Source organism: Lytechinus pictus, chromosome 2, assembly GCF_037042905.1.
Source record: "Lytechinus pictus isolate F3 Inbred chromosome 2, Lp3.0, whole genome shotgun sequence".
NCBI classification, from domain to species: Eukaryota; Metazoa; Echinodermata; class Echinoidea; order Temnopleuroida; family Toxopneustidae; genus Lytechinus; species Lytechinus pictus.
The window spans coordinates 22,157,501-22,180,568 of record NC_087246.1 but is presented as its reverse complement, the minus strand read 5'-3'; the positions used below and the strand labels follow the sequence as shown (position 1 = coordinate 22,180,568).

At 36.1% G+C, this 23,068-nt stretch overlaps 1 protein-coding gene across 2 annotated transcripts in view; it reads left to right on the top strand.

Moving 5' to 3' along the window:
• The first annotated feature begins 1,027 nt into the window (after nucleotides 1-1,027).
• LOC129283018 (ribosomal protein S6 kinase beta-1-like) overlaps nucleotides 1,028-23,068 on the top strand; it is a 34,331-nt gene continuing 12,290 nt past the window's right edge. The window contains exons 1-11 of one of the 2 annotated variants that reach the window (XM_064113217.1): nucleotides 1,028-1,393; nucleotides 7,188-7,228; nucleotides 12,153-12,270; nucleotides 12,846-12,914; nucleotides 13,311-13,458; nucleotides 14,006-14,063; nucleotides 14,953-15,053; nucleotides 17,620-17,710; nucleotides 18,770-18,860; nucleotides 19,450-19,491; nucleotides 19,770-19,835. In XM_064113217.1, the coding sequence (XP_063969287.1) occupies nucleotides 1,283-1,393; nucleotides 7,188-7,228; nucleotides 12,153-12,270; nucleotides 12,846-12,914; nucleotides 13,311-13,458; nucleotides 14,006-14,063; nucleotides 14,953-15,053; nucleotides 17,620-17,710; nucleotides 18,770-18,860; nucleotides 19,450-19,491; nucleotides 19,770-19,835 (936 nt within the window). In that variant the 5' untranslated portion in view covers nucleotides 1,028-1,282. The remainder of the gene's footprint in view (nucleotides 1,394-7,187; nucleotides 7,229-12,152; nucleotides 12,271-12,845; nucleotides 12,915-13,310; nucleotides 13,459-14,005; nucleotides 14,064-14,952; nucleotides 15,054-17,619; nucleotides 17,711-18,769; nucleotides 18,861-19,449; nucleotides 19,492-19,769; nucleotides 19,836-23,068) is intronic. The other variant, XM_064113211.1, reaches the window with a different exon arrangement.

Here is a 23,068-nt window from a genome sequence, read left to right as displayed (position 1 = left end):
TTTTAAGCGTTTCCATACAGAAAAATATAAATATGATATTGTTATACTAAAGGCAAGTCACTTATACTATAAACTTTTCAAATAATTTTTTACTTTTTGTATAGAATTTTGGTATTGATAAGTATTTTTTCATACAATCCACTTTCAGCATCTGTGTTGTATGATTTAGAAAAATAATTACCCATAACAAATTAGACTAATTCATGCATAATTATTATGCAAACATTTCCTTATGGTCATGGCCATGGGCCTATCATATTCACCTCAGATTTATCTTGAGTTTTTATTCATAGGGATATCTGATAAAATGGAACAACCTTGAAGAAATAATCTCTTTTGCAGCTCATATCTCTAATAAAAATTATAATTTTATAAAAAAAGAACAATAACAAAAAGTTAGACTCGAATTTGTACCTCGAGAACATTGAGATGTGTTCTTAGCCCGGGGGCCACTTGCATATTGATATATTTCGATCTGAAAAAAATTGACAGTTTAATTTTTAATAAACAAGATATATATCCAACAAAAGTTGCAAATCGAAGTGGGAGTTCTTTTGAGGTTTAGAACTGATAGAAAACGGGACATTCTATTCACCTAAATCATGAAAAGTATGGGTTTTTGCCACAGGAATGATGCAAGCGCGAAGCGCGAGCTGAAAATTTTTATATTCCAATCTGATCGAAAAGTGAACATTATTTGAGCACGATTTTGAATAAAGAACGAGTTGTGTATCTCAGTCTCGCTTGCTGATTACTGTGTAACATTTCTTTACAATCTTATTTTAATTTTGCACATGCGGAATTATGGGGGGGGCAAAAAAGTCGATATGTTTGCCTCCCCCAATATTTTCATTAGCGATCACCCCCTGCCCCCCCCCCCGGATCGACGCCTCTGTTAAGGGTGTTAAGGTGCTTTTCGAGACCCCATGGTCGCGCATGGAATCCACTCGTCAATCCACTCGTCAATGGAAATGGAAATGGAAATACCCCCCCCCCCCCCGGCTCTTAGTTATATTCCTTGATGCGCATGTACTATATGGTTTGCATATATATATAGCGCATATCGCAGCTAGCTAGCTAGCTGTCCTACGAAAAAAAAAATCGCCGGTAAATGCGCCATTTTCTTCCGGGAATTCACCGTGAAGAGATCCATTCATTCGTAGTGCGACTGATCTCCGACAATTACGGAGCGGGCAATGTCGGATTTGTGTAGCAGATGTTCCTTTATTAATTCCACATTTGGTGACGTAGCTGCTGGCTGAAAATTGAAACTTGAAAGGCCATGATGGCGGGACACGCCGGCGTGTTCGATTTGGAGTTGTGTGAACATGATGAGAAGGGCAACGAGCTCCTGAGTGATGATAGCGATGACATGAACGAAGAGGGTGCGGAGGTGAGTAGAGTTTGTGCCGGTATCTCCTGCGCAGGAACTGTGCCACTGCCACAATGGCACAGGTCACAGCTCAGCATAGACAGCTGGCAGCCGTCTGTTTCAAGGAGTTTTTAAACATTTTAATTTTAATTTCTCCTTGTATGGTAGGGGCCAGGGGGTCCTAAAGGCTAAACCAACGAACGTAGAGGGCAGCAACACACAAGCGTGTTGCTCTAAGGAAGGTCAACTCGATACGCGCATGCAGCTGAGGTACGCGCATATTTTATCATTTATGCCAACGAAATCATACGCCGATCCAATACAACAACAAATTAGTAGCGATCACGAAAACAATATGAAAGAATATGACTACAACGATATCAAATATAACATTAAAAAATTATGTTGGAAAATATACATACATTTAAAAACATACGTTGATATTTAAAACTTTACAAATATAAGTTTTAGAAACTAAATCATTACCAAATCGGTGATTGTTGTTATCAGCGATTTCACCAGACGGCTGTATTAGGTGATTTGCGTCGAGACGATTTTGTGACCACTCGCAAAGCATTTCGGGATTGAATATGACCACCTTATTTTCTCTGAGCTCTTCGCTGAACCCATCATTACAGTGCAGCTGCAGCGCAGCGCGCAGCCAATGCAATGCATCCGATGCATGGGGTTTTTTCGCCATCCATAGTCTCGGACTCGAAGTTGAAATTTAGACCCGGATTTCGGGGAAACAGCGCCTTTATTTCAGATTTATAGATTTAAAAGTCGAATGAAATTAAAAATTTGAAATCTAACCTTGAACAATCATCGTTGATAAACATCAGCCCTGAAGCAATTGCACTTCAAATCAGACTAGGCAAATTGGACGTCATTGTCTATGTTGCTAGAAGGTCTATGACGAGTCGCCTGAAGCCCCAGCGCATCATCAACGTCACTAGCTAGCTGCGCGACCGGCCCAGACTCGGCGCACCCAGGCCAGAAAAATGACCTCGATTATTACGGTGGTTGTCTATGCATTTATTAGTGGTGCAGCGAAATTCAGCAGAAGAAAATAAGAGATATGAGGTATCCTCGTCATAGACTTAATATTCCAAAATGAGGAAAATGTCAAAATCATGATTATTTAAGCTAAATATTTTCTTTAAAAATAAAAGTAATATCTTTAATATTTATACCCAGAATAACCAATCTACTAATTGTTCATTAAAAAATATTTGAAATTAACAAATGAAAAAAAATCAACTCGACAAATTTCCCAAAACCCCACCTTATTTTTTAGAGTGGTCACAAAATTCGAGCGGAGTTGACCTTCCTTAGAGCAACACGCTTGTGTGTTGCTGCCCTCTACGTTCGTTGGGCTAAACCTACGCGGGTCCTAAAGCTACGCACCACTCCAATGCGCATGCAATTTCAATTGCAAAATGCACACTCTAGGAGTCTAGCTCTGTGTGTGGAGCTAGTGACTGCAGTGTGACGAACGATTCCTATTCAGTTTTTTTTACAGAGTCAGAGGCTGCAATGAATCGCTAAATACAGAAAAAACCAGCAACTGTTTGGAATTTTTGAGTTATATTCACTTTGATTTCATATTTTCCTAAAATGAACATTATTTAGAAGTTTAGGCACAGGAAATACTTTTTCTTTGCATGATAAATTGAGTGCGTAGCTTTAGGACCCCTTCTATATCAGTAGAGGCGGACGGCCAATATGGGAGACTCTCTCCAATAAGAAAGACAATCTCCCATATTGGAAACTTGATTTTAAAAAGAACAAAAGAAACAACACCAACAAAAGTGTATTTTTTTCCACCCAAAATGTTGTCTCGCTGAGGTCAGAAGCCCATTTGTTTTGTGTGTGGATGACAACCAAAATCCTTATCAAAACAAAAGTAGACGGTGAATTTTTAAAATTGACGGTGAAAAGGGGTAACTTTTCATGAGGAATCTGCTTATCACATTTTTATTTGCCGCCAAGGTAATCCTTTTGCAGCAAATGTAAACAAAGGAAATTGGTCTCCCAAACTGGAGACTGTCTCTGAAATTGGATACCCAAATTCTTTACAAAAGTCTCTGATATTGGAGATAATCTCTCTCATGGGAGACAGTCTCCCATATTGGCCGTGCGCCTCTACTGACTATCGGGCGGCGAAATCAAGAGGTGTTCGGAAAACATGGCGGGATTTTCGTATTAGTGAGTTTTGTGATATTTTCTTTTTGGTTATGAATCTTTATAATATTTAACACAAATTTGTGAAAGATGATTTGTTAGAATATTAAACTTGTCATAGTTTTCATCGTTTGTAAACAAAGTGCGTAGCTTTAGGTCCCCCCATCATACACAGCACAGCTCACAGATGGCTCTCTAGCTATCGTCCAGCCGCACGCCATGATTAGGGGAAAATCCCCCCAACGGGGCTCATCGACTTTTGTCTTTATTTCATAAAAGATCTAAAAAGAATTTGACCAAAATAAAGGTTATTATTCCGTTTTGGCCTGATATGCACCAAAACGGGGACAAAAACAGTGACTTGTCTTGGCTGTCGTGCAACTCCCACTTCCCCGGCCACTTAATTCCCTGTTTTATCCGAACTTAGTATGGTGAGACTACCACATATCGACCACCTCTTTTGAAACTGACCACCTTGCGCGCGTTAAAATTATTGCGTATTACAAACGATACGCGCGGGAGAGTAGGCGCAGTGTCCATAGAATCGGTAAGAATCGATTTTACAAGAAAAAAAGAAGCAACAAAAAGTAAAAGTTTAGTAGAATTAATCAAAATTGTATTGACCAAACCCAAAACCCGCTGAAAAACCAAGAAATCCGATAGGAAACGGCTTTAGAACAAATATCCGTCGTCAATCGTCGAATCATGCGCCGGAGCTCGCAGTGGAAGTAGTGAAGCGATCATTTAGCATGTTGACGTCATAGAACTGATTTGAAAGAGTAAAAATATTTCGCCACCGCGACAAGAATCGGCCGTAAACTTAGTGTACCACGGGTGGTCAGTTTCAAAAGACGGGTGCAAATGAGCAAATGGAAAATCGTCGCATTCGTTGATCGTCGATATATACGCGGATTGAATCGGAGTCGCCGAGCGAAACATGGGAATCTGATCTGCTCAATTTTCTGCACAAATGAGACGAAAACTGGGTAAAATTGATGAATATTTTCGCAGATACGATGCTTAGAAGATTAGGTGGTCGATAAGGGGTACTGTAGTTCCAACCATACATTATTCTACATAAACTATGGCCATTGAGTCCCTGTACAGATCGAGTTAGAACTTTGGTCTCTGTAATTGGTTAGTGGAGCCCACTCACACGTAGTGCGAAGTTAGTATACTTACTAACCTCGCACCATGAACCGTGTTTGGCAGAGTTCAGCGGAACAACCAATTAAACAGAGACCGAAGCTTTTGGTCTAAGCCAGGGTGACCTGATTACACAAAATGAAATACGGGACAATTGACAAAAAAAGATCAACAAAGAAGGCCACACAGTGTTAGACTTGTGAAAAAAAATAATAAAAATTGGAAGGGAGGGTGAACAAAAGAATGAAGGAGAGAAATAAAAGATGAAAGGAAAGAAATGATTTGAGAAGAACTAACCCAGGGAGCTCCCGCCTGCGCAGCGGGCGGGAGCCCAGGGGCTTACCGTGTATTTGACCATACTCACGGGACTAGCGTGATTTATGGTCTAAATATTTCTCCAAATGAATTGTGAAAACAGAAATTATGCACTTACCACGATTATATGGATGATGGTCTAACGAGTGGCAGTTTCCTGATATCGAGGCACAGACTGGAACCTCAAAAAACGAAAAGTTCTCTCCTTCTACCCCAGTCTCGATCGGCCATTTTGTCATAACAAAAATGGCAGATCGAGACTGGGGTAGTCTTTTATATTCAATTGTTATCAATTTCAGAATTTTTACAAACATGGATTTATTTTTTCTTCATAAAATAGGAAATTTAAAGCTAAACTCGGTGTAAAAGCACGTGGGTAACTAAGACCCCTGTTACACAGGATTGGTCTCGGGCGCCCCAAGACCAGTCTCGGGCAGGTTTCTAATTCTAATCCGGTGTAAACGCACAAACCTACCGGAGACACTTTCTGAGCATACCTATATCTCGGACCACCTCATGATCTGTTCCGAGATTGGTCTCGGGGCACCTGTAAGAAAATAGACAAGACCTAAATTCCTTCCTGATAACTGACAAAGTTAAGGTAAAATTTATTTTCACCATCTGAAACGTCATATTAATATATAAAAATGAATAAAAAATATGAACGAATGAAGTTAGAAAAAGTAATGTAAAGAACAGACAAGATCAAAAAGTCAAAGGAAAGCAACATAAGTACCATAAATGCATTTGGGAAATAGTTGGTGTAATCTGCAGGCCGATCTGGATAGTTGAAACAGGAGACAAACGACCTGCACTCAGCTGCTATTGTACTGGTAAAATTCACATTCTGAACATGAAATGTTTTATTCCAGAGTCAATATTTTCTAAAAAGTGATTAAATCTGGTCAATTACTGACAAACGGATAAGTTATTAGTTCCCTCTTGGTCCTGAAAGATCAATGATGAGTGATTCCACTACAGTAAAATACACAGTACAGTCCCAAGGCTCCATACTAAATTTTTTTCTTGATGGCCCGAACGGTCTACCAAAATCATTGATTTCATATTTTTGATGGCCCGTAAAGCAAATTTAGTGACCCTGAAACAATAGAAAACAACAGAATTTATCAAAACTTTGGGAGCTTAACCGGGCCACCAAGTAATGGCTTTTACAGAATTTTGGTGGCCCTGGGCCACTGCTAATGTCGAGCCCTGCAGTCCCATGTACTCATTTTCATGTTATGTGTTTGAAGTCATTTAGCGTCGATCATTCAGGACCGATAAAGGATTGATAATTTATCTCTTTAGAGTAATTAAGTGACCAGATTAAGCCACTTAAAAAAAAACTATTGACTTTGGAAAACATTTCAAATTCTTTGGAATATGAATTTTACCATTTACATAGCAGTTGAGTGGAGGTTGGTTGTTTTGCGTTTCAACACTTTCTGATTAGGGTAGCTGCATTTTGTTATGACATTGTTATTGATCACAATCATATCTATACGAAATAATCCTGAAAAAATATTCTGTTCTTTGAAATTCTGTTTCTATCATTCTCTTTCATTATTATATTATTGATATTCTTGAGTATCCCCCTATCAGTCTTCTTTTTACAGCACTTTTTAAAGAAATTTTCCACTCAATTGAGCTTAAAGATTCTAAACTACACGTGTGTAAATTCTACCCCTTATATATACAAAAAAATCTGTTTTGAATAATTCAAATTAATTTCATGAATACAAAATTTCCAAGTTCAAGGAAGCCATTAAATCCCACCTATTTGCTAAGTATGGTAATGACTTGCATGTTGATTTTTTTGTGGCCCAAACTTGGAGTTGTGTGTGCAGCGCTTTGTTACCGTATTAGATTGGTATAAAAAAAACATTGACCATTTTTCCATGCAAAAAAAAAAGTTTTTTGTAACATCATTACTTGTTGCTACATTGTACGTATATCCCTTTCTCCCATATTTTGTATGTGCATCATTGGCATAAAATTTTAAATATTTAGATTGCATTTTTCTTGCAGGGATATTGTCACAATGTAATGATCAGGGTACCGTCCTGAAATCGTCTTGGGATCTGAAATTGCCAGAATTTCAAGTATAAATAAATAACATTGATCAGACGATTCACTCTAATGTTATCTCCCCTTTATTTTGCATTGGCAGGGTGACAGCTACCTTACTGTTGGGTCTGAAGGAGCTTATGAGTGAGTATGAAGATTCAGCTGGTCTACATCTCAGAAATTCTATATGTAATACCAAATTGGCTAAACACATGGGTCATTATTCTGAAGTCGGGTTTAATTAAAACTCTGGTCTAAAGTTGAAGTTTAACTATGGAAAGCCAAGTGCTAAATAATAATCTCTTTTGACTCTCAAATCATTCTTAACTACCTGGGAAGATAATATACATGTAGTTGTCTTCAACATAAAAGAATCAGAAAAGAGAACAGTAAACATCATAAGAAACATACTGTACGATGTAAACAAAATTTTGGCATTTTTGGCTTTCTATAAATTTAGCACAGAGTTTGACCATGGTTTGGTCTAAGTTAAACCCGACTTCGGAATATGGGCCATGTGTAGGCCTGAGTCATGTCATAATTTTTTTGGTCTGGAATCCGGTACTAGTATCCCGATAAATCAATTCATGAATAGTGAAGTCACAGATTATACAATATTGATTTCATTTTTAAACAAACATTCATTTTAAAAATAAGAAAATTATTAAGAGAAGACACCGGAAAAAACTTGCCAATGTTCATGTGGCCATCTTGTTCTCTTTGTTAGTAGCTAAGCTATGAAATGCATATAGTGTCTGCCGCCCTCTATATGAGTCTCGTAGCTTAGCTACTAACAAAGAGAACAAGATGGCCACTTTAACATCGGAAGTTTATTCCTGTCTTCTCATATTTTTCTCAGTGGTCACCTGAAATGTAACAAAGAAACCTGGGTTATGATTGGTAAGACTGAATAAAACATACTCGATAATTATGTTAAGATATTCAGAAGAAGAGAATGTTAAAGTATTAGTTATGTATTACATTGTTTTATCGGAGTACCTGAATGTAAAAAACAAAACTGGAACCAGCACACATTGGAAGGATTCCAGTATTCTGTCCGACCCAGGCCTAGCCATGTGGTCTTCATGTACATGTATATGTCATTTACTGCCCATGGTCAAATCTCCATTTTGTCTGCTAATTACCGGGTTATTTTGGAATTATCAAGACAATTTGAGTCATAAATAAGTCATCAAACTATACATGTAAAGAATAAATGTGGATATTAGATGAAATGGGTAAATTGGCATTTGATGGATTTTGTCAAATCCGACATGTTTTTTTTAATTGTCTTTTTTTTAATATGCCATTAGTGCCATGTACTGTACATGTACTTAAAGAAAATTGAATTGTAAAAAAATAACTCAGTAAAAAAAAATTAAGTCATCAGTTTAATTCACATTTTTTTTAATGGTATATAATTTCATTTTATTCAGAAAAAGAGCAATTCATGCTCTTGAAATAAAAGCATTCTTTAAAAATATGAAAAGGTGATTTAAGGAAGAAGTTATTTTTTGTTTATTAATATTTTGATAAGGATATTGACTTTCTTTCTTGGGATTTGGGAAGGACATTAGTAACACTGTACAACAAAATATTACGTATGGGATATTCGTACAAAATGTCAGCGGGGAATGTACAATTGAAAAAAAAATATGTAAAAAAAACAAATTTCAAGAATGAAAACAATAGAAGTACATGTACAGTTGTATGTGAAATTCATAAACGATGAAAAACATGAAGAAATTGGGAATTGCTCTTAAATTCTTTTTCAGTCCTATGAAATATATTCCAATAGAACATATTAAAAGAAAGAAACATTTTTATTTTCATATTTCATTTTTTTTTAATTCATGGAATAAATTGTGTGCTTTCTCGATTGGAGAAACAGTGTCCCATAATACTGTATGTCCTCGATTTCATCAATGACTCACAAAACTAAGATACATGTATCAACCCTTATGACTCAAAACTTTACAGCAGTTAGAGTGATTATTAATGAACCTTTCCTTGCAAATATTTTGATTTTTTTAACGTTAATTTTTCTTTAAAAAATGAAATTTTTGTGGTCAGATACATGTACATATCACAGTACAGTTTGAGTACTGGTAATGACATCAAAGGTCACTGGTCATTATATTCTTCCAGTTTTTTTCTCTGGGATACAAGTCATGTGGATGAAGAAAAAAAATGTACACATAACCTCAACAATGATTTCATGGAGTGTTAACAAGTCTGTGTATTCCCATATGCAATGTTTACGTTATCTTGGACTTGCCTAGCAAAAGTGGGAAACATTTAGCAAGAAAATCTCAAATTTTCAGTGATAGGGATGCCCGGCCTTTGGTGCCATTAAAAGGGTATTCCGTACAGTCATGGGATTGCATTAAATTAGGTCCTGGCAACTTTTTGTTGTTAGATTTAAAAAAAGCCTACCAATCTAAAAAAAAAAAGGTTGCATGGATAATCCCATCACAGCATTTAATGTAAAAGAAGATAAGATATTGATTAATCCTTCTATTGTTACAAATATGAAGACATTACAAATCTCATAAAGGCATCATGAGAATAAAACAATTTGTTCTACAAGGAGAATAATGTATGACTTGTAACATGTAATATCATAAAATCATAAATGATATCATTTGACAAGGTTTAGTAGCATCGGAAGAAGTCATTGTGATGGTATGAGTTTCTTTGGACAATTACCGGTACTTGAAGCAAGGCTCCATGCTAACTTTTTTTTGGTGACCTGATAAGTCCACCAAAATCATTAATTTCAGATTTTTAGTGGCCTGCAAAGCAAATTTGGTGGCCCTAAAACATTAGAAAACATAAAAATTTATCAAAACTTTGGTGGCCCGACTGGGCCCCCAAGTGTGGGCTTTTACAGAATTTTGATGGCCCGAATCTCATTTTGGGTTGCACTGGGCCACTGCTGATGTTGAGCCCTGCTTGAAGCATACTGTATAATGTGCCTTTAATAATCCTCTGTCAGATGATTTGTCTCACAATCGCATTCCATCTGAATACACCATCTAACGAGGCTGAATCAGAGAAATGTCTAAGGTTACACTTGCAGACTTCCTGATGGGGAAACGTTAAGTGATTAAGATGATGAAATTCTGGCATCATGTTCGGTCATATTTTGGTCAGTCTGGTTGCTCATGCACTTCAATAAAAGTTAAAGAACATTGCATTCATATAATTTGTGAAAATAGAGCGTACTTGTTACTGTTTGCCTACATATACATGCTTTTGTATTCTAAACATCAAGATACGAGTTTTCAATTCAAAACCACTTTTAGGGTAAAACTTTTAGCTCGATGAAGCAGGAATATTGTTCACTTTCTACACTATAGAAGATTACATGTAAATGTAAAATTAATTTTGACCCACATGATTTGGAGTAGCTGTTGGGTAACTATGGACCGAATTCACAAAGGTGGTTTTTAAAACCCACGGTTGAGTCCATGGTTTATGCAGATTTCCTTTATAAATTACGCTTATTTTACCGCGTATATTAAAAAATGTCCAATGCTGATGCGCGCTTTTGTCACAGTGCGCCAAATTGACGCCTGTTGCCGTGGTTATCCACGCTATTTTATTCAGTCTACTGTTTTGATTCATGAGTCAACTCTTCAAACAGTGGACTCATGAATAAAATAGCATATCTAACCATGGTAACAGGCGTCAATTTGGCGCACTGTGACAAAAGCGCGCATCAGCATTGGACATAGTTTTATACAAGCGCCTGATACGCGCTAAATTAAGCGTAATTTATACAGGAAATCTGCATAAACCATGGACTCAACCGTGGGTTTTCAAAACCACCTTTGTAAATTTGGGCCTACAAGTAGCTGAAACATGACAGCCAGACAGATCAATTAGTTTTTCCTTTCAGCATGATTTTTCGCTAGGTATAGGGTAGTGTATTATCAAGGGGGATATGCTGCAGCTATTATCTTTGCTTTGAGGAGTCTGATGTGGAAGACTACGAACAATGGCAACACAATCTGGTCTGTTGTTACTTGTTGTTTTCTTTCTATCAAGGAATGTTAGGTGGAAGTTTTTCAAACGAAAAAGCAGGCATTCTGGTCGATTAAAACGAAAAACAAAAGCTAAAGCAAGATGGGAGTGTATGTGTGGTGGATGCGCCACTGTTTGTAGTCTTCGACTTCAGTCTTATTGCGTACGTTTCGCGTAACAGCAAAGATAAAGCTGTAGCCTCCACTTAAATGTAGATTATAGACTGGGCTTAGGGTAATGTTTCCAAGTTGAGAATTGATCATCTGTACTGTACAGTATAATGTATGATATATAATGTACAATGTGTTGTGTGTACATACATGTACATGTCTTTTACATGACTCACCCACAGTGAGAATTGAAAGTACTTTAGGAAAATGTCACTTCCTTTCTCTGTACTTAAAAATGTAATACAACCACACTCTCTCTGCATTGCCATTTGGTCTTGAGAATAACCAAATAGACTAAATATTTCACTATACACAATTCATAGATTTATCGTTCTGATTTTCTTCTTTGGAATATTTTATTCATTCTGTTTATTCAGAACTTTATTTAGTTTAATTCTCATTTCATCAATGAATTTTAATAATTGAATTTGAATTGAATTGAATTTGAATTGAATTTGAATTTTACTATGGACGGAAACATGCAACATACTGTAGACAATGAAAATGCCATAATGATCATGGTATTTCAAAAGGTTTTCCAAATATAATCATGTAAAAGTAAATATCACCTGACTGGATTCGACACATTCCAACATGCGTTTGAATCATTTTTATCTGGAGGGAAGAATCTAGACTTTGACCATACCAAGAACTTGTTCATACTCTATTGATGAATTTATTACGCATTACTACAGGAATCAGTGTTCCTTTCCTATCTATCATCCTGATTTTTCCTTTACAAAATTAGGGAGGTTCGAATTCATTTGAATTTGAGGGAAAGTTTGAATCTTTTTCTTTCTCATTCAGTCCAAGTTATACAAATTTTAACCTTTGAACTTTGATCTTCACCCTTATATTCCATCTCTTAGGTCAATTGAAGTTGAAGAGGTATCTCTTTCAGAGGAGACTGTGAATCCAGGAAGAGAGAAAGTTGGACCAGAAGATTTCCAGCTTCTTAAAGTACTAGGGAAGGGAGGCTACGGCAAGGTACGCCTGTACCTGCTCTTTACTGTTATCCCCTCCTCTCATTTAAACTTATTTTCCTAGGGATTGAGGATTGAGTTTCCTTTAAGAAAATACATGTCCTTTTACCCAGCATACATGTACACATGAGCATAACATTAATTTTCATTGAGTCCTTCCTTTTTTCAAGTTTTTAAGGGACAGTGTATAAAAGGAATGAGCTCTTAAAAGCAAAGTTTAAATATTTTTGTAGAAATGTATACCCAGTAGCACGGAAGACCCCTTCAAGAATATGAAGATTATGTTATTTCATAACTTTGATGCTCAATGCAACTTTTGATGTCACTGCATTTGATATTCATCTTTTGTTTTGATCTGAAAGTGTTGAAAAGAAAAGATTTCCATTTGATTATAAGGATGAACAATTGATTTTGAATGAAACATGTGAGTGTCCATTTGCTCATTCACAAGGGCAGTTTCCCACACAGATGGTCACTTGGCTTTAACTCCTTAGTACAATACAGATTAAAAAAAACTTGGCATTCAGGATTGTAAAATTGAGTTATTTTTTACTTAAATACTTTTCTTTTTAAACACAGGTTTTCCAGGTTCGGAAAACAACGGGTAAAGACTCAGGGAAAATATTTGCAATGAAAGTTTTAAAGAAGGTAAGTGAACTTAATTCTTTATACTGTTCATACTAGCTTCATGATTTGCTTTTAATCAAGAAGCAACACCAGCTTTTTTATTGTGTAAATACAATAGAGGTACAGTGATTTTGATATTATAATAGGGTTTGTTCAAGTTGCTTTTAATGATAGAAAAATGAGTAAACATGTTCATTAAAGTTTGTTATAAACCTGTCAAATAAGAATAAAGTTCTTAATGTCAGATTGAACTTATCTTTAATAAGAGGTACCAGTCTTCATGTATTTACCTGAGTTTAGACACTGACAACTTCACAATTCCTGCCTTTTTTCAGCCACACCACATATTCTCTAGAGGTCCAGTGAGTAATACTTACTGTACCTGTTTAATGACCTGCAATTGTCTTTCCTTGACAGGCAAAGATCGTGAGGAATCAGAAGGATACGGCTCACACCAAGGCTGAGCGTAACATTCTTGAGGCTGTGCAACATCCATTTATTGTTAACCTTCACTATGCCTTCCAGACGGGCGGGAAGTTGTACCTCATCCTAGCCTATCTCAGTGGTAAGTAGTTCAAGATTATTCTGCAAGTGTGTCACTTTAATTGATGCACTTCAATGCAAAATGGTCTGTATTCACTGGGTCTATTAGCAAATGGTCTAAATCTCAAATCAAGCACCATCATTGCTAATCTCGCTTGGTCTTATCGATTTGGGGAAATTGCCACTTGGTCTGATATTCTCTTGGGTTTACATCCATTTATTCCAATGCCTAGATGGTCTATAATTTCCACATTGTCTACTTGTTGCACTCTTGTCATATTCAAATTGGGTTCATAAATAGTTCATCAACATTAATCAAATAGACTACTTGCTGTAAGACCAAGTGTATATTGGATGAAATGCGTATAGTCTAACCGGAAATGAGACAAAATGGTAGAATTGCTTTATGGCAGTTGGACCAAATGGTACGTAGCCACACTGGTTGTAGATGAAGTACATATAGAAAAAGTCCATTGGAAAGTAGACAAAGTGGGTGTAGACCAAGTAGCAATTTACATAAAAAATGGAAAATGTATTCAATTATTATATATATTTTTTCTCTGTTTCAGGAGGAGAATTATTTATGCATCTAGAGAGAGAAGGAATATTTATGGAAGATACAGCATGGTAAGATTTATTTGAAGAAAACAGTCCAACTACAAATGTCTGAATTGATATATTGTCATATTTATTCAACAGCATGGAACTTGTGCAATAATTTGCACTGTTTTTAATCTGTTTTTATGCCTGTGCTCACAATAAGTGGTTGCCAGAGGTACATGTATGTTTTGGGGTTGTCTGTCCCTTTTTCGTCCAAGTTGCGATTAACTGAGGAACAGTTATACAGATCAACTTCAAACTTCGATCATTCACATTTATCAGCCAATTTTAGTTTGGCTTTTGAAATAAAGAAATAAGGAGGAATTGAATTGAATTGAAAATGCATGATGGATTGAATATAATTTGATTAGATTTTAGAATAACAAGGTCAAGGTCAGAAGTCATTACATACATGAAAATATCTTATTCTTGCATTATAACTGTTCAAAGAACTGTTTGAGGGATCAACTTTGAAAATTTAACCAGTTTTGATTATGAATGTATGTGAAAATTGCAGAAGTTAATAACTTGTGCAATATATTTCAGATCTATCAACATTTTGACTGTGCACAGTTGGAAATCCATCTAGTTGTCTTTTTGTCTAATTAAACATCATCTCCCCTATTTAATTACAACATTTCATATGATGATGTACATCATGTTAACAACTGGAGGGTATATCTTTAGTCGATTAGTTAAGAAATGGGAAACCTCTAAATGAATTTGTACATATGGGACTATCTACGAGAAATCTATATGAATACAAATGAAATTCTTCTAAAGATTAGCCCTTGATGCTACTATTTCAGTTTGTTTTATTCACGATAGTTTACAAATATAGTAGTTCTGTATGACCATCCATTGAATTATTTTTTTCTAATGTTTATTTTTGTTACATTGGTCATTTTCATTTCAGTTTTTATCTATCAGAGATAGTTTTAGCCTTAGAGCATCTACACAAACTAGGTATCATCTACAGAGATTTAAAACCAGAGAATATTATGCTTAATAAACAAGGTAAGACAAAAGCTAATCGTTCAATTTATTTTTTAAAACAATGGATTTCATTGATCATTAAGTGCAATCAATGGTTCAAATCAAGCTTATGAGCAATTGCAAAGCTACAATATTATAAAGGTGTAAATATGATTACAAAGTGTTATGTTGTCATGTCTAAACAGAACAAAATGGACAAAACATGTTAAAATTAAAATTTTCACCTCAAAATTTATCTTATTGAGCACTTTAAAAAATCGTTTTAGTGTACTTTCTTTACTCCAGTGGAACGATGATCTTCAATTTTGTTTGGGAGGGGGACAGAAAATATCCAAGGGAGTAAGCATAACATTGAAATGGAATTGTAATTTGCCAAATATTTGGTCAATGATCAGTAGGTAATTTGAATGACAAAAAGCTTTAAAAATTGCTAAAGAAAAATTCTAGCAAATCACCAAATTGCTTTTCTCACTGAAATTAATGTTTTATTTCATCTCCCTTATTTCCAAAATTTGTTGTCACATATCACCAATTGGCAACGCTGGGATATTGGCAGAAGTTTGTGGGAAAGGTTGATTGATCTTAGGGCCTGTCTGCCCTTTGCAGAAAAATGCATTCAAACAGGACCCGATAAATTTTGTTCTTCACTTCTGATTTGTTGAGTTGCATTTGATTTTGCATTTCATTTTACTCTTTACTGCCGCAAGACCCTGTTCTGCAGAGTGCTATACAATACAGCTATTTCATGTTGTGAAAATCAAAATTTTAATTCAAATTACATTTGCAGATTTACTTATGACTGAAAAATTACCTGTCAATATAATTAAAACTTCTGATTAATGTGATGACTACTATTATACCCCTTTCATAGTGCCCTCTTCATTTTTCACCGGCGAACTTCTCCGCCTCGCATTCCTCACTTCCCCGGCGAAGAAAAAAATGTACCCTTTCGCACTGACATTTCTTCCCCGGCGAAAGTCAACAGGCGATTGCAGAACAAACGAAAGAAAATTGTAAACATTACTTCTTACCTATTACAAAAAGGTATCAAAAAAATTAATTACAACATATTTTGGAAGTATTACGATAAAAACAAACAATATCACCTTGTTTTTATATCTTAGCGCATTTTATACATGTAAAAAGTGCTTTTTAATAAATATTGTTAGTAAAAAAAAAAAAAATGTTCGAGGGTATCTACTTGGCCATAGCATTCAGCTGAGCTTGCAACTATCGCGCGCGGAATCTCGGTGCAGGGGACTTTGGGAGAGAAAAAAATTGACCTCTGACGTCATTAAAGAGGAGAAGTTCTCCGGTTTGCTTTCATACTGGCCTTTTCACCGGCGAACTTCACCGGTGAAACAGTTTCGCCGGCGAAGTTCTCCACCTCTAGAGGTGGAGAAGTTCACCGGCGAAGTTCACCGGTGAAGTTCTCCTGTGTACCTTTCATACTGGACACTTTCCCCTTCGCTGGCGAACTTCGCCGGTGAAAGGCGCAATATGAAAGGGGTATTAGTGAATGATTAATTGATATCTACTACTAGGAAGTAGTTTGCCAACATTCCAACATGGTGAAATTCACATTAGATTAACAGGTGGCTTGATGTAATTAACAACTTTGTTGATTTGGAATGTTGGGTTTGAGGAGGCATGCTGTTCATTACAGGAAGGTTGATTTCAGTAATGTACACCATTCCTTTCTAGTCTGCAAACCCAATAACCTTGCTCTTGTGTTTAATGTAGGCCAGTTGACTGAAGGTCAATAACATCAAGTGTTTCATTTGAACATGAATTTTATGTCTTTCATTTCCGTTGCTTTTTCTCACCTTGTTCAGTGCTGTATAAGAAGTAAATTGTACTATGTACTTGGTACTTACATTTATAATTGCTGATTAGTAAGCATATATCCAAATGATAATTGGAAGGACTTATTTCAGACTTCTGATTCACCCCCCCCCCCCCTTCAATCCTCACTAGCAACCCTTACTCCCTTAGACACAAATAGTTTAGTATTTGCACAAGCATCATCACCAAAAGTTGTTTTGTTGGTGCAATCTGATAAGGGAGATTTTGGAGATTTCACAGGTTCTAACTCCCAAAGGTTGTAATTTGTCTCACCAAAAATAAATACCACCCCCCAGCCTATATTCTGGGCAAAGGCTGCAGCTATTTTATTTGCTTTTATGAGTCTGATGCTGTTACTCAAAAAGGTAAGCAATATGTCTGATGCGGCAAGGCTACAAGCACACTGCATATAGCCTCCTGTCTTGCTTTATTTGTCATTTCTTTTTTATTGATGAATGTCAGCTGGCAGTTATTCTTACTAGAAACTTGCACCGAATTGTAGTCAATGAAAATAAACAATGAAAAAACTAAGACGAGAGGGTATAGGTAGTAGATGTTGTGTACCCACTTTAGTCTCGCTGCATCACACCCATTACTTACGATTAGCATAACAGCAAAGATATAGCTGCAGTCTCTGCCTAGATTATAGGCTACCCCCCCCCCCCAAAAAAAAAAAGGGATGGGGGTTATCAATTTTATAAGACTGCTTTTCTTACCTCCATTCACACCTCTTTCTTTTCAGGTCATGTTGTGTTAACAGACTTTGGTCTGTGTAAGGAATCTTTAGAAGAAGGGTCTATGACACATACCTTTTGTGGCACAATAGAATATATGTGAGTATCATATAATTGGAATGTATTTCTTTGAAAGAGTTAGCTACATATACTTTCATGGTGACATGATTTGCTAACTATTCATGAATCTTGTGATTTTGTCATTATTTTTTTTTTCTTGGGGATTTCATTGTTGCAAATAGTGCTTTCAGGTCAGCCCAGTTATAATGTAATAAACTCAAGCACTTTCTAATGATTTTTAGTTAGTTCATGTAATAAAAATGAAAAAACAAATAGTGGGGTCATTTCATTATCAGCCCACCAAACATTGCCAAACTTTATAATTCAATAACCTTTTCAGATTTTGATGAAATCTTTAGCATTTTACTTTTCGTCTCACCTGAACGAAGTTTGGCAGAGACCTAATAGCCGCCTTTCCTGTAGTATGTTTGTATGTTGGTCTGTTATAAAATGTTCAATTAGTTTTTGTTCAACTTGCTCTCATTTCTTTATATCTGCATCAATTATATTTACACTTAGTACAAATAATCATTTTGTAATATTCCGCACCTGTGTTCATGAGGATGATAGGGTCAAAGGTCATCAAGGGGTCAAAAGATATTGTATTTTTTATTGATCAAGAAATTGGGCGAGACTCGGGGGTTCGTGAACCACCTTGTTTTATTTAGGTAGTATCTCAGCCTTGCTTACCCCTTTAGAGAAATATGCAGAGTGGCTGACGATTTGAACAAGTTTTAATTAAACATATTTAGAAAGTAGAAAGTTGCATCACACATTCTTACAAATATAGATATGCATGCCCTTGCATTAAAATTTTATGTGTACTTTTTAAAACAAAGGTTGTTCTTAATATCTTGGCAGTTTACCAGAGGTTTGTCATGCATAGAAACACTTAATGCATGCAAATTGGCCTCCCAAGTATTGTAATATTGATTAAATGATCAGTGAATACTAACTCTATCCATGAATTTGAATCACATCAAACAGGCCTATTTGATTTCTATAGTATTATGCACCCTTTATCTCTCCACCCCTCATAGAGATGATATATTTATTCACCAACCTAAATTGATTTGACATCTTAATCTTTTTATTAAGGGCTCCTGAGATTGTAAGTCGGAGTGGACATGGTAAAGACGTTGACTGGTGGAGTCTAGGTGCACTTATGTATGACATGCTCACTGGAGGAGTAAGTATAGCACCTGACCTTCTTATTCTCAATCCATGTAAATTCATGTTGTCCTGGGGTGAATGCAGGATTTTATGACTATGGGGTGCACATAGTTTTTACGTAACTTAAATATTTATTTCTTTCGCTAAATGTTTTGTCAAGCGAAAAAAAAGGTTGTTACTCTTACTTACAAGACAACAATTTTCTCCCAGACAAAGACAAAGCTCCCCACCCAGCAATATTAATTTCTAAAAGGGGGCAGTGCTCATTACAGGCACCATACCATATTTCTGTGCTACATCTTTTAGCTTAGCGTCTTCACATCATTTCCTATTGTAAGATGGTGAAGCGTGACAATTATTGATAGGAATTTCTTGAGAAATTCCTGGAGGGATCATGACTGCCGCACAGATAAGAGCAAATTTTTTTTTTTTTTGTGGGGGGGGGGCTGAATAAGGCTTGCACAGTATGAGACCAAATAGAACTTCACTGTTATGTAATAGGGGACATTTTTCATTCAGTATTAGTGGAAGGTGGGAAAATTTTGAAATATGTATGTTTAATCTCTTAAAGGGTTTTCATATTTTTGTCTTTTTTTTCTCTCCAGCCTCCATTCACAGCAGAGAACAGAAAGAAAACTATTGAGAAAGTAAGTATTTTAAGGTGGTGAGGAGAGGGGGATAATGGTAATGATTATGGTGCTGATGATGATGTTGGTTGTGCATTTGGTGATTGTTTTGATGGTGGTGGTGATGATAATGACACTGAAGATGATCAATTCCAATTTCTATAACAAGCTTGGAGATGTTTCAGTAGCTTTAAAATGTTATTGCAAATTTGTAAATGTAAACAAGCTTAATGGTTTTTCTTGTGTTCAATCAGTCAAAGAGTAGCAACTTATCATGTGTTTATTATTGTACTTTACAGATTCTAAAAGGAAAGCTCAATCTACCTCCTTACCTCACACATGAAGCCAGAGATCTAGTTAGAAAGGTAAGGAGATAATCGATTCTATCATTCAATCACACTGCCTCAACCGAGATTTGAACCCAGGGGCCCGTTGCAGAAAGAATTGCAATCAATTGCAACTCTAAAAATCATGCGCAACTTGATTTTCAACCAATCAACAGCGCGCATTTTTGACTTGCGATTGATTTTTTGACTTGCGTTTAAACGCAACTCTTTCTGCAACAGGCCCCTGGTTAGCTTGATCAGTGCTCTACCAACTGAGCTCTCCGAGTCCCTATTGAAGCAATGACTCCCTGGGTAGAGAGTGGCAAATGTTGATTTGATGCTTGATTGCCATCCCTTCACGTTTGGTGGAGTTCCATAAACCATACTCCTTAATTTAGTTCGTTGAAATCACTCTCCTGTTCTTTTTGAGGAGGTTAATTTAATGCTAAATTATCAATTTTCCATAAAAATGCAGTGCAGTGCTCTACGTATTTATCATTTATGTGATGCACAAATAATGGCCACCACTGCAAATGTTTTTCAACCTTGCATTTCTTTTCAACTAATAAACCTCGTATTTCGATTTGAGATACATTGCATTGGATTGTGGGATGAGTCAAATTAATGTTGTTAATGAGACGGATAGTCCTGTTCATGTGCAATACGAGTTCAACACTGTCCCATAACTGTTCAATTCAAATCCAATTGTGCTAACTTAAGCTCACAAGGAGGATCTATAAGCTCAGAAAATTTATGGCAGTTATCCACATGCATCAGCTCCTGAACTTCAAAGGCTCTTAAAATTCAGTGGCAAATGTTTTGTCAAAAATAAAAGTACTACCACTGTATCAAGATTTTTGATACATACATATGCACTCTGGAGGTGAGTTCATGGGTAAATTCATGAATGCTCCCATCTAAAAGGATTAATAAATGTTGAGTCAAGAACTTATTTTTGGTTAGAAGTGCACTGCCCAATGCGGCCATTTCTGGTTCTGAGTCACCAGTTTCTGAACTTGAAGCTTCAAGGTCTTCCTGATCATTTTCATTCAGTTAGAGCTTTCGCCTCTTCTCCATGTAGAAAGCCAAAGCTGCCTGTATCTCTTTCTTTACCACCCTTGTCCACAATGAATCATTGGCCCTAATTACAAGTAGATCTTCCATTGCGTCATGACTGCGTTGTCCAGTCCTGCAGCTTTAGCTTTGTTTGGTCTGCAAAAACCTTTACCTCATAGGCTTAAATATCCCCATGTTCAAAGTTCAGAAACTGAACAAAAAGGGTGCCTAGTACTTGCTAACACATGCATGCAGTAGTAAGAAACTGAACACTGTGAAGCTTTTTAAGGATTCCTATCAACTTTGGATTCAGTTGGCTGTGCATCTTGTTAGCTACTGAGTTTTCAGTTGCAGTTGCCAGAGGAATGTCCTTGTTCAACAAAATTCCTAAGCCCATCTCTGATATGTGCTACAAATCGTGGTATTACGAACCTCTAGAGCTTGTGCGGTTCTTTCGAAGTGACTACCGGTAAACTTCTTTGACCTCTTCATGAGATGGTTTATGGTTGTCATTTAGTCTTTGATCTGTTGAAAACGCGGGTGGTCAGCAATTGATTTTTTCATTGCCAATTCCAGCCGTGAGGACACAAAATGAATCTTCACAAGCCCTGGACAGTCTCCTCTTTGAAGACGTACTCGTATTAAAGCCATTGTATATTCCTCTATTACAGAAGAAGAAGGGAAACATATTAATAAGTTGAATGGGTTTTGATATTAGCCCTCCGTGTTCCTGAAGGAAGGTATATTGTACAATATATTTCAAATTATGTGCATGATTTGATATCACTTTATTGGAATCACAATAAAAGAAAGAAGTTCATGAATATACACAACACATTAAGACTATGATAAGCCCCCGTCATAACTCATTACTGTCAATGCAGGGCAGTAGTATAAGTGTAATATCGATGAAAATAACAAGCTCATATACATATATACATTTAAAGATTATTACTGTTTCGTTTTCATTATTGACATGCTTGGTCTTTTTAAATAAATTTGAATTTGTGTAAGGAGTGACTTTCTCCGGGGTCATGATACTCTTTTTTGAATAGCGGTAACAAGAAACAAGTAACTAAGATTGTTGCACAAATGAAGCAATAGACAGCTAATTCATCAATTTCATTCAATGTCATTCACCAACTGAATTTTGAGGTGTGTGATCACGGTATAGGCTATCATCTTTGATTGCTTACTGTATCAATTAACATCTGAATGATACACGTCACTTAACCTGTGTCAACTAATGCTCCTTCAGCAGTTACACACTACACATTAGGATGTTTCTCTAACAGGATTTTCAGCTTCTCCTGAAAGGAAGTTTATTTGTTTGTTTGTTTGTTTGACTTTATTAATTCATGTTAAAAACATAGTATATAGTTACCAACAATCGGTATATAGCTGTTTTTAGTGAGGCGGTGATTAAAAGAAAAAATACAAAGATACAAAAGTTACAAAAAGCAAAACATATATAACCAAACAAACTATATGATGACAAAAACATAATCTAATTAGTTTTTAAAATGTAAAAATAACCTAAGAATAATAGATACAAAAGTTACAAAAAGCAAAACATATATAACCAAACAAAATATATGATGACAAAAACATAATCTAATTAGTTTTAAAATGTAAAACATAACCTAAGAAAAATATATAGCAAACAAAAGTAACATAAAAGGAAATAAATCATATCAACATAAAGTAAAACAACATAATGTTTAATAATGAGAGAGAGAAAGTAGTGAATTAATATTATCGATTTTCAAAAGTGTTGTTACACTTCTGAAGCTTTTCAGCAGTGGCATCCCCCAATACATCAACTTCTTCTAGTTCACCACAAAGTAACAAGGTTTACCCTGGTAAACAACCCATTACAAGCTCCTTTTATTTTGATGTCTTCCTTGCTTGTGATCCATCAGAGAGGATGGAGAATGCTGGACTTGAACAGAGTATAGCCGCAATCCTGGACCTGGGGGGCGTTTCATGAAAGGACTTGTCGGACGTTTTATCCGACAAGTCCCATTTTACCATAGGAACAGTGCCTCTCAGCCAATCAAAATCATGGAAAGATGTCAGATCTGACAACTTGTCGGATGAAAATATTGATGAAACGCTCCCCCGATCACACCTTCTAATATATGTACAAACCCTCTAGCCTTATGGCTGCTGTCACAACCTGTAGGGAGTAATAACTGTAATTCAGACTTGGTCTT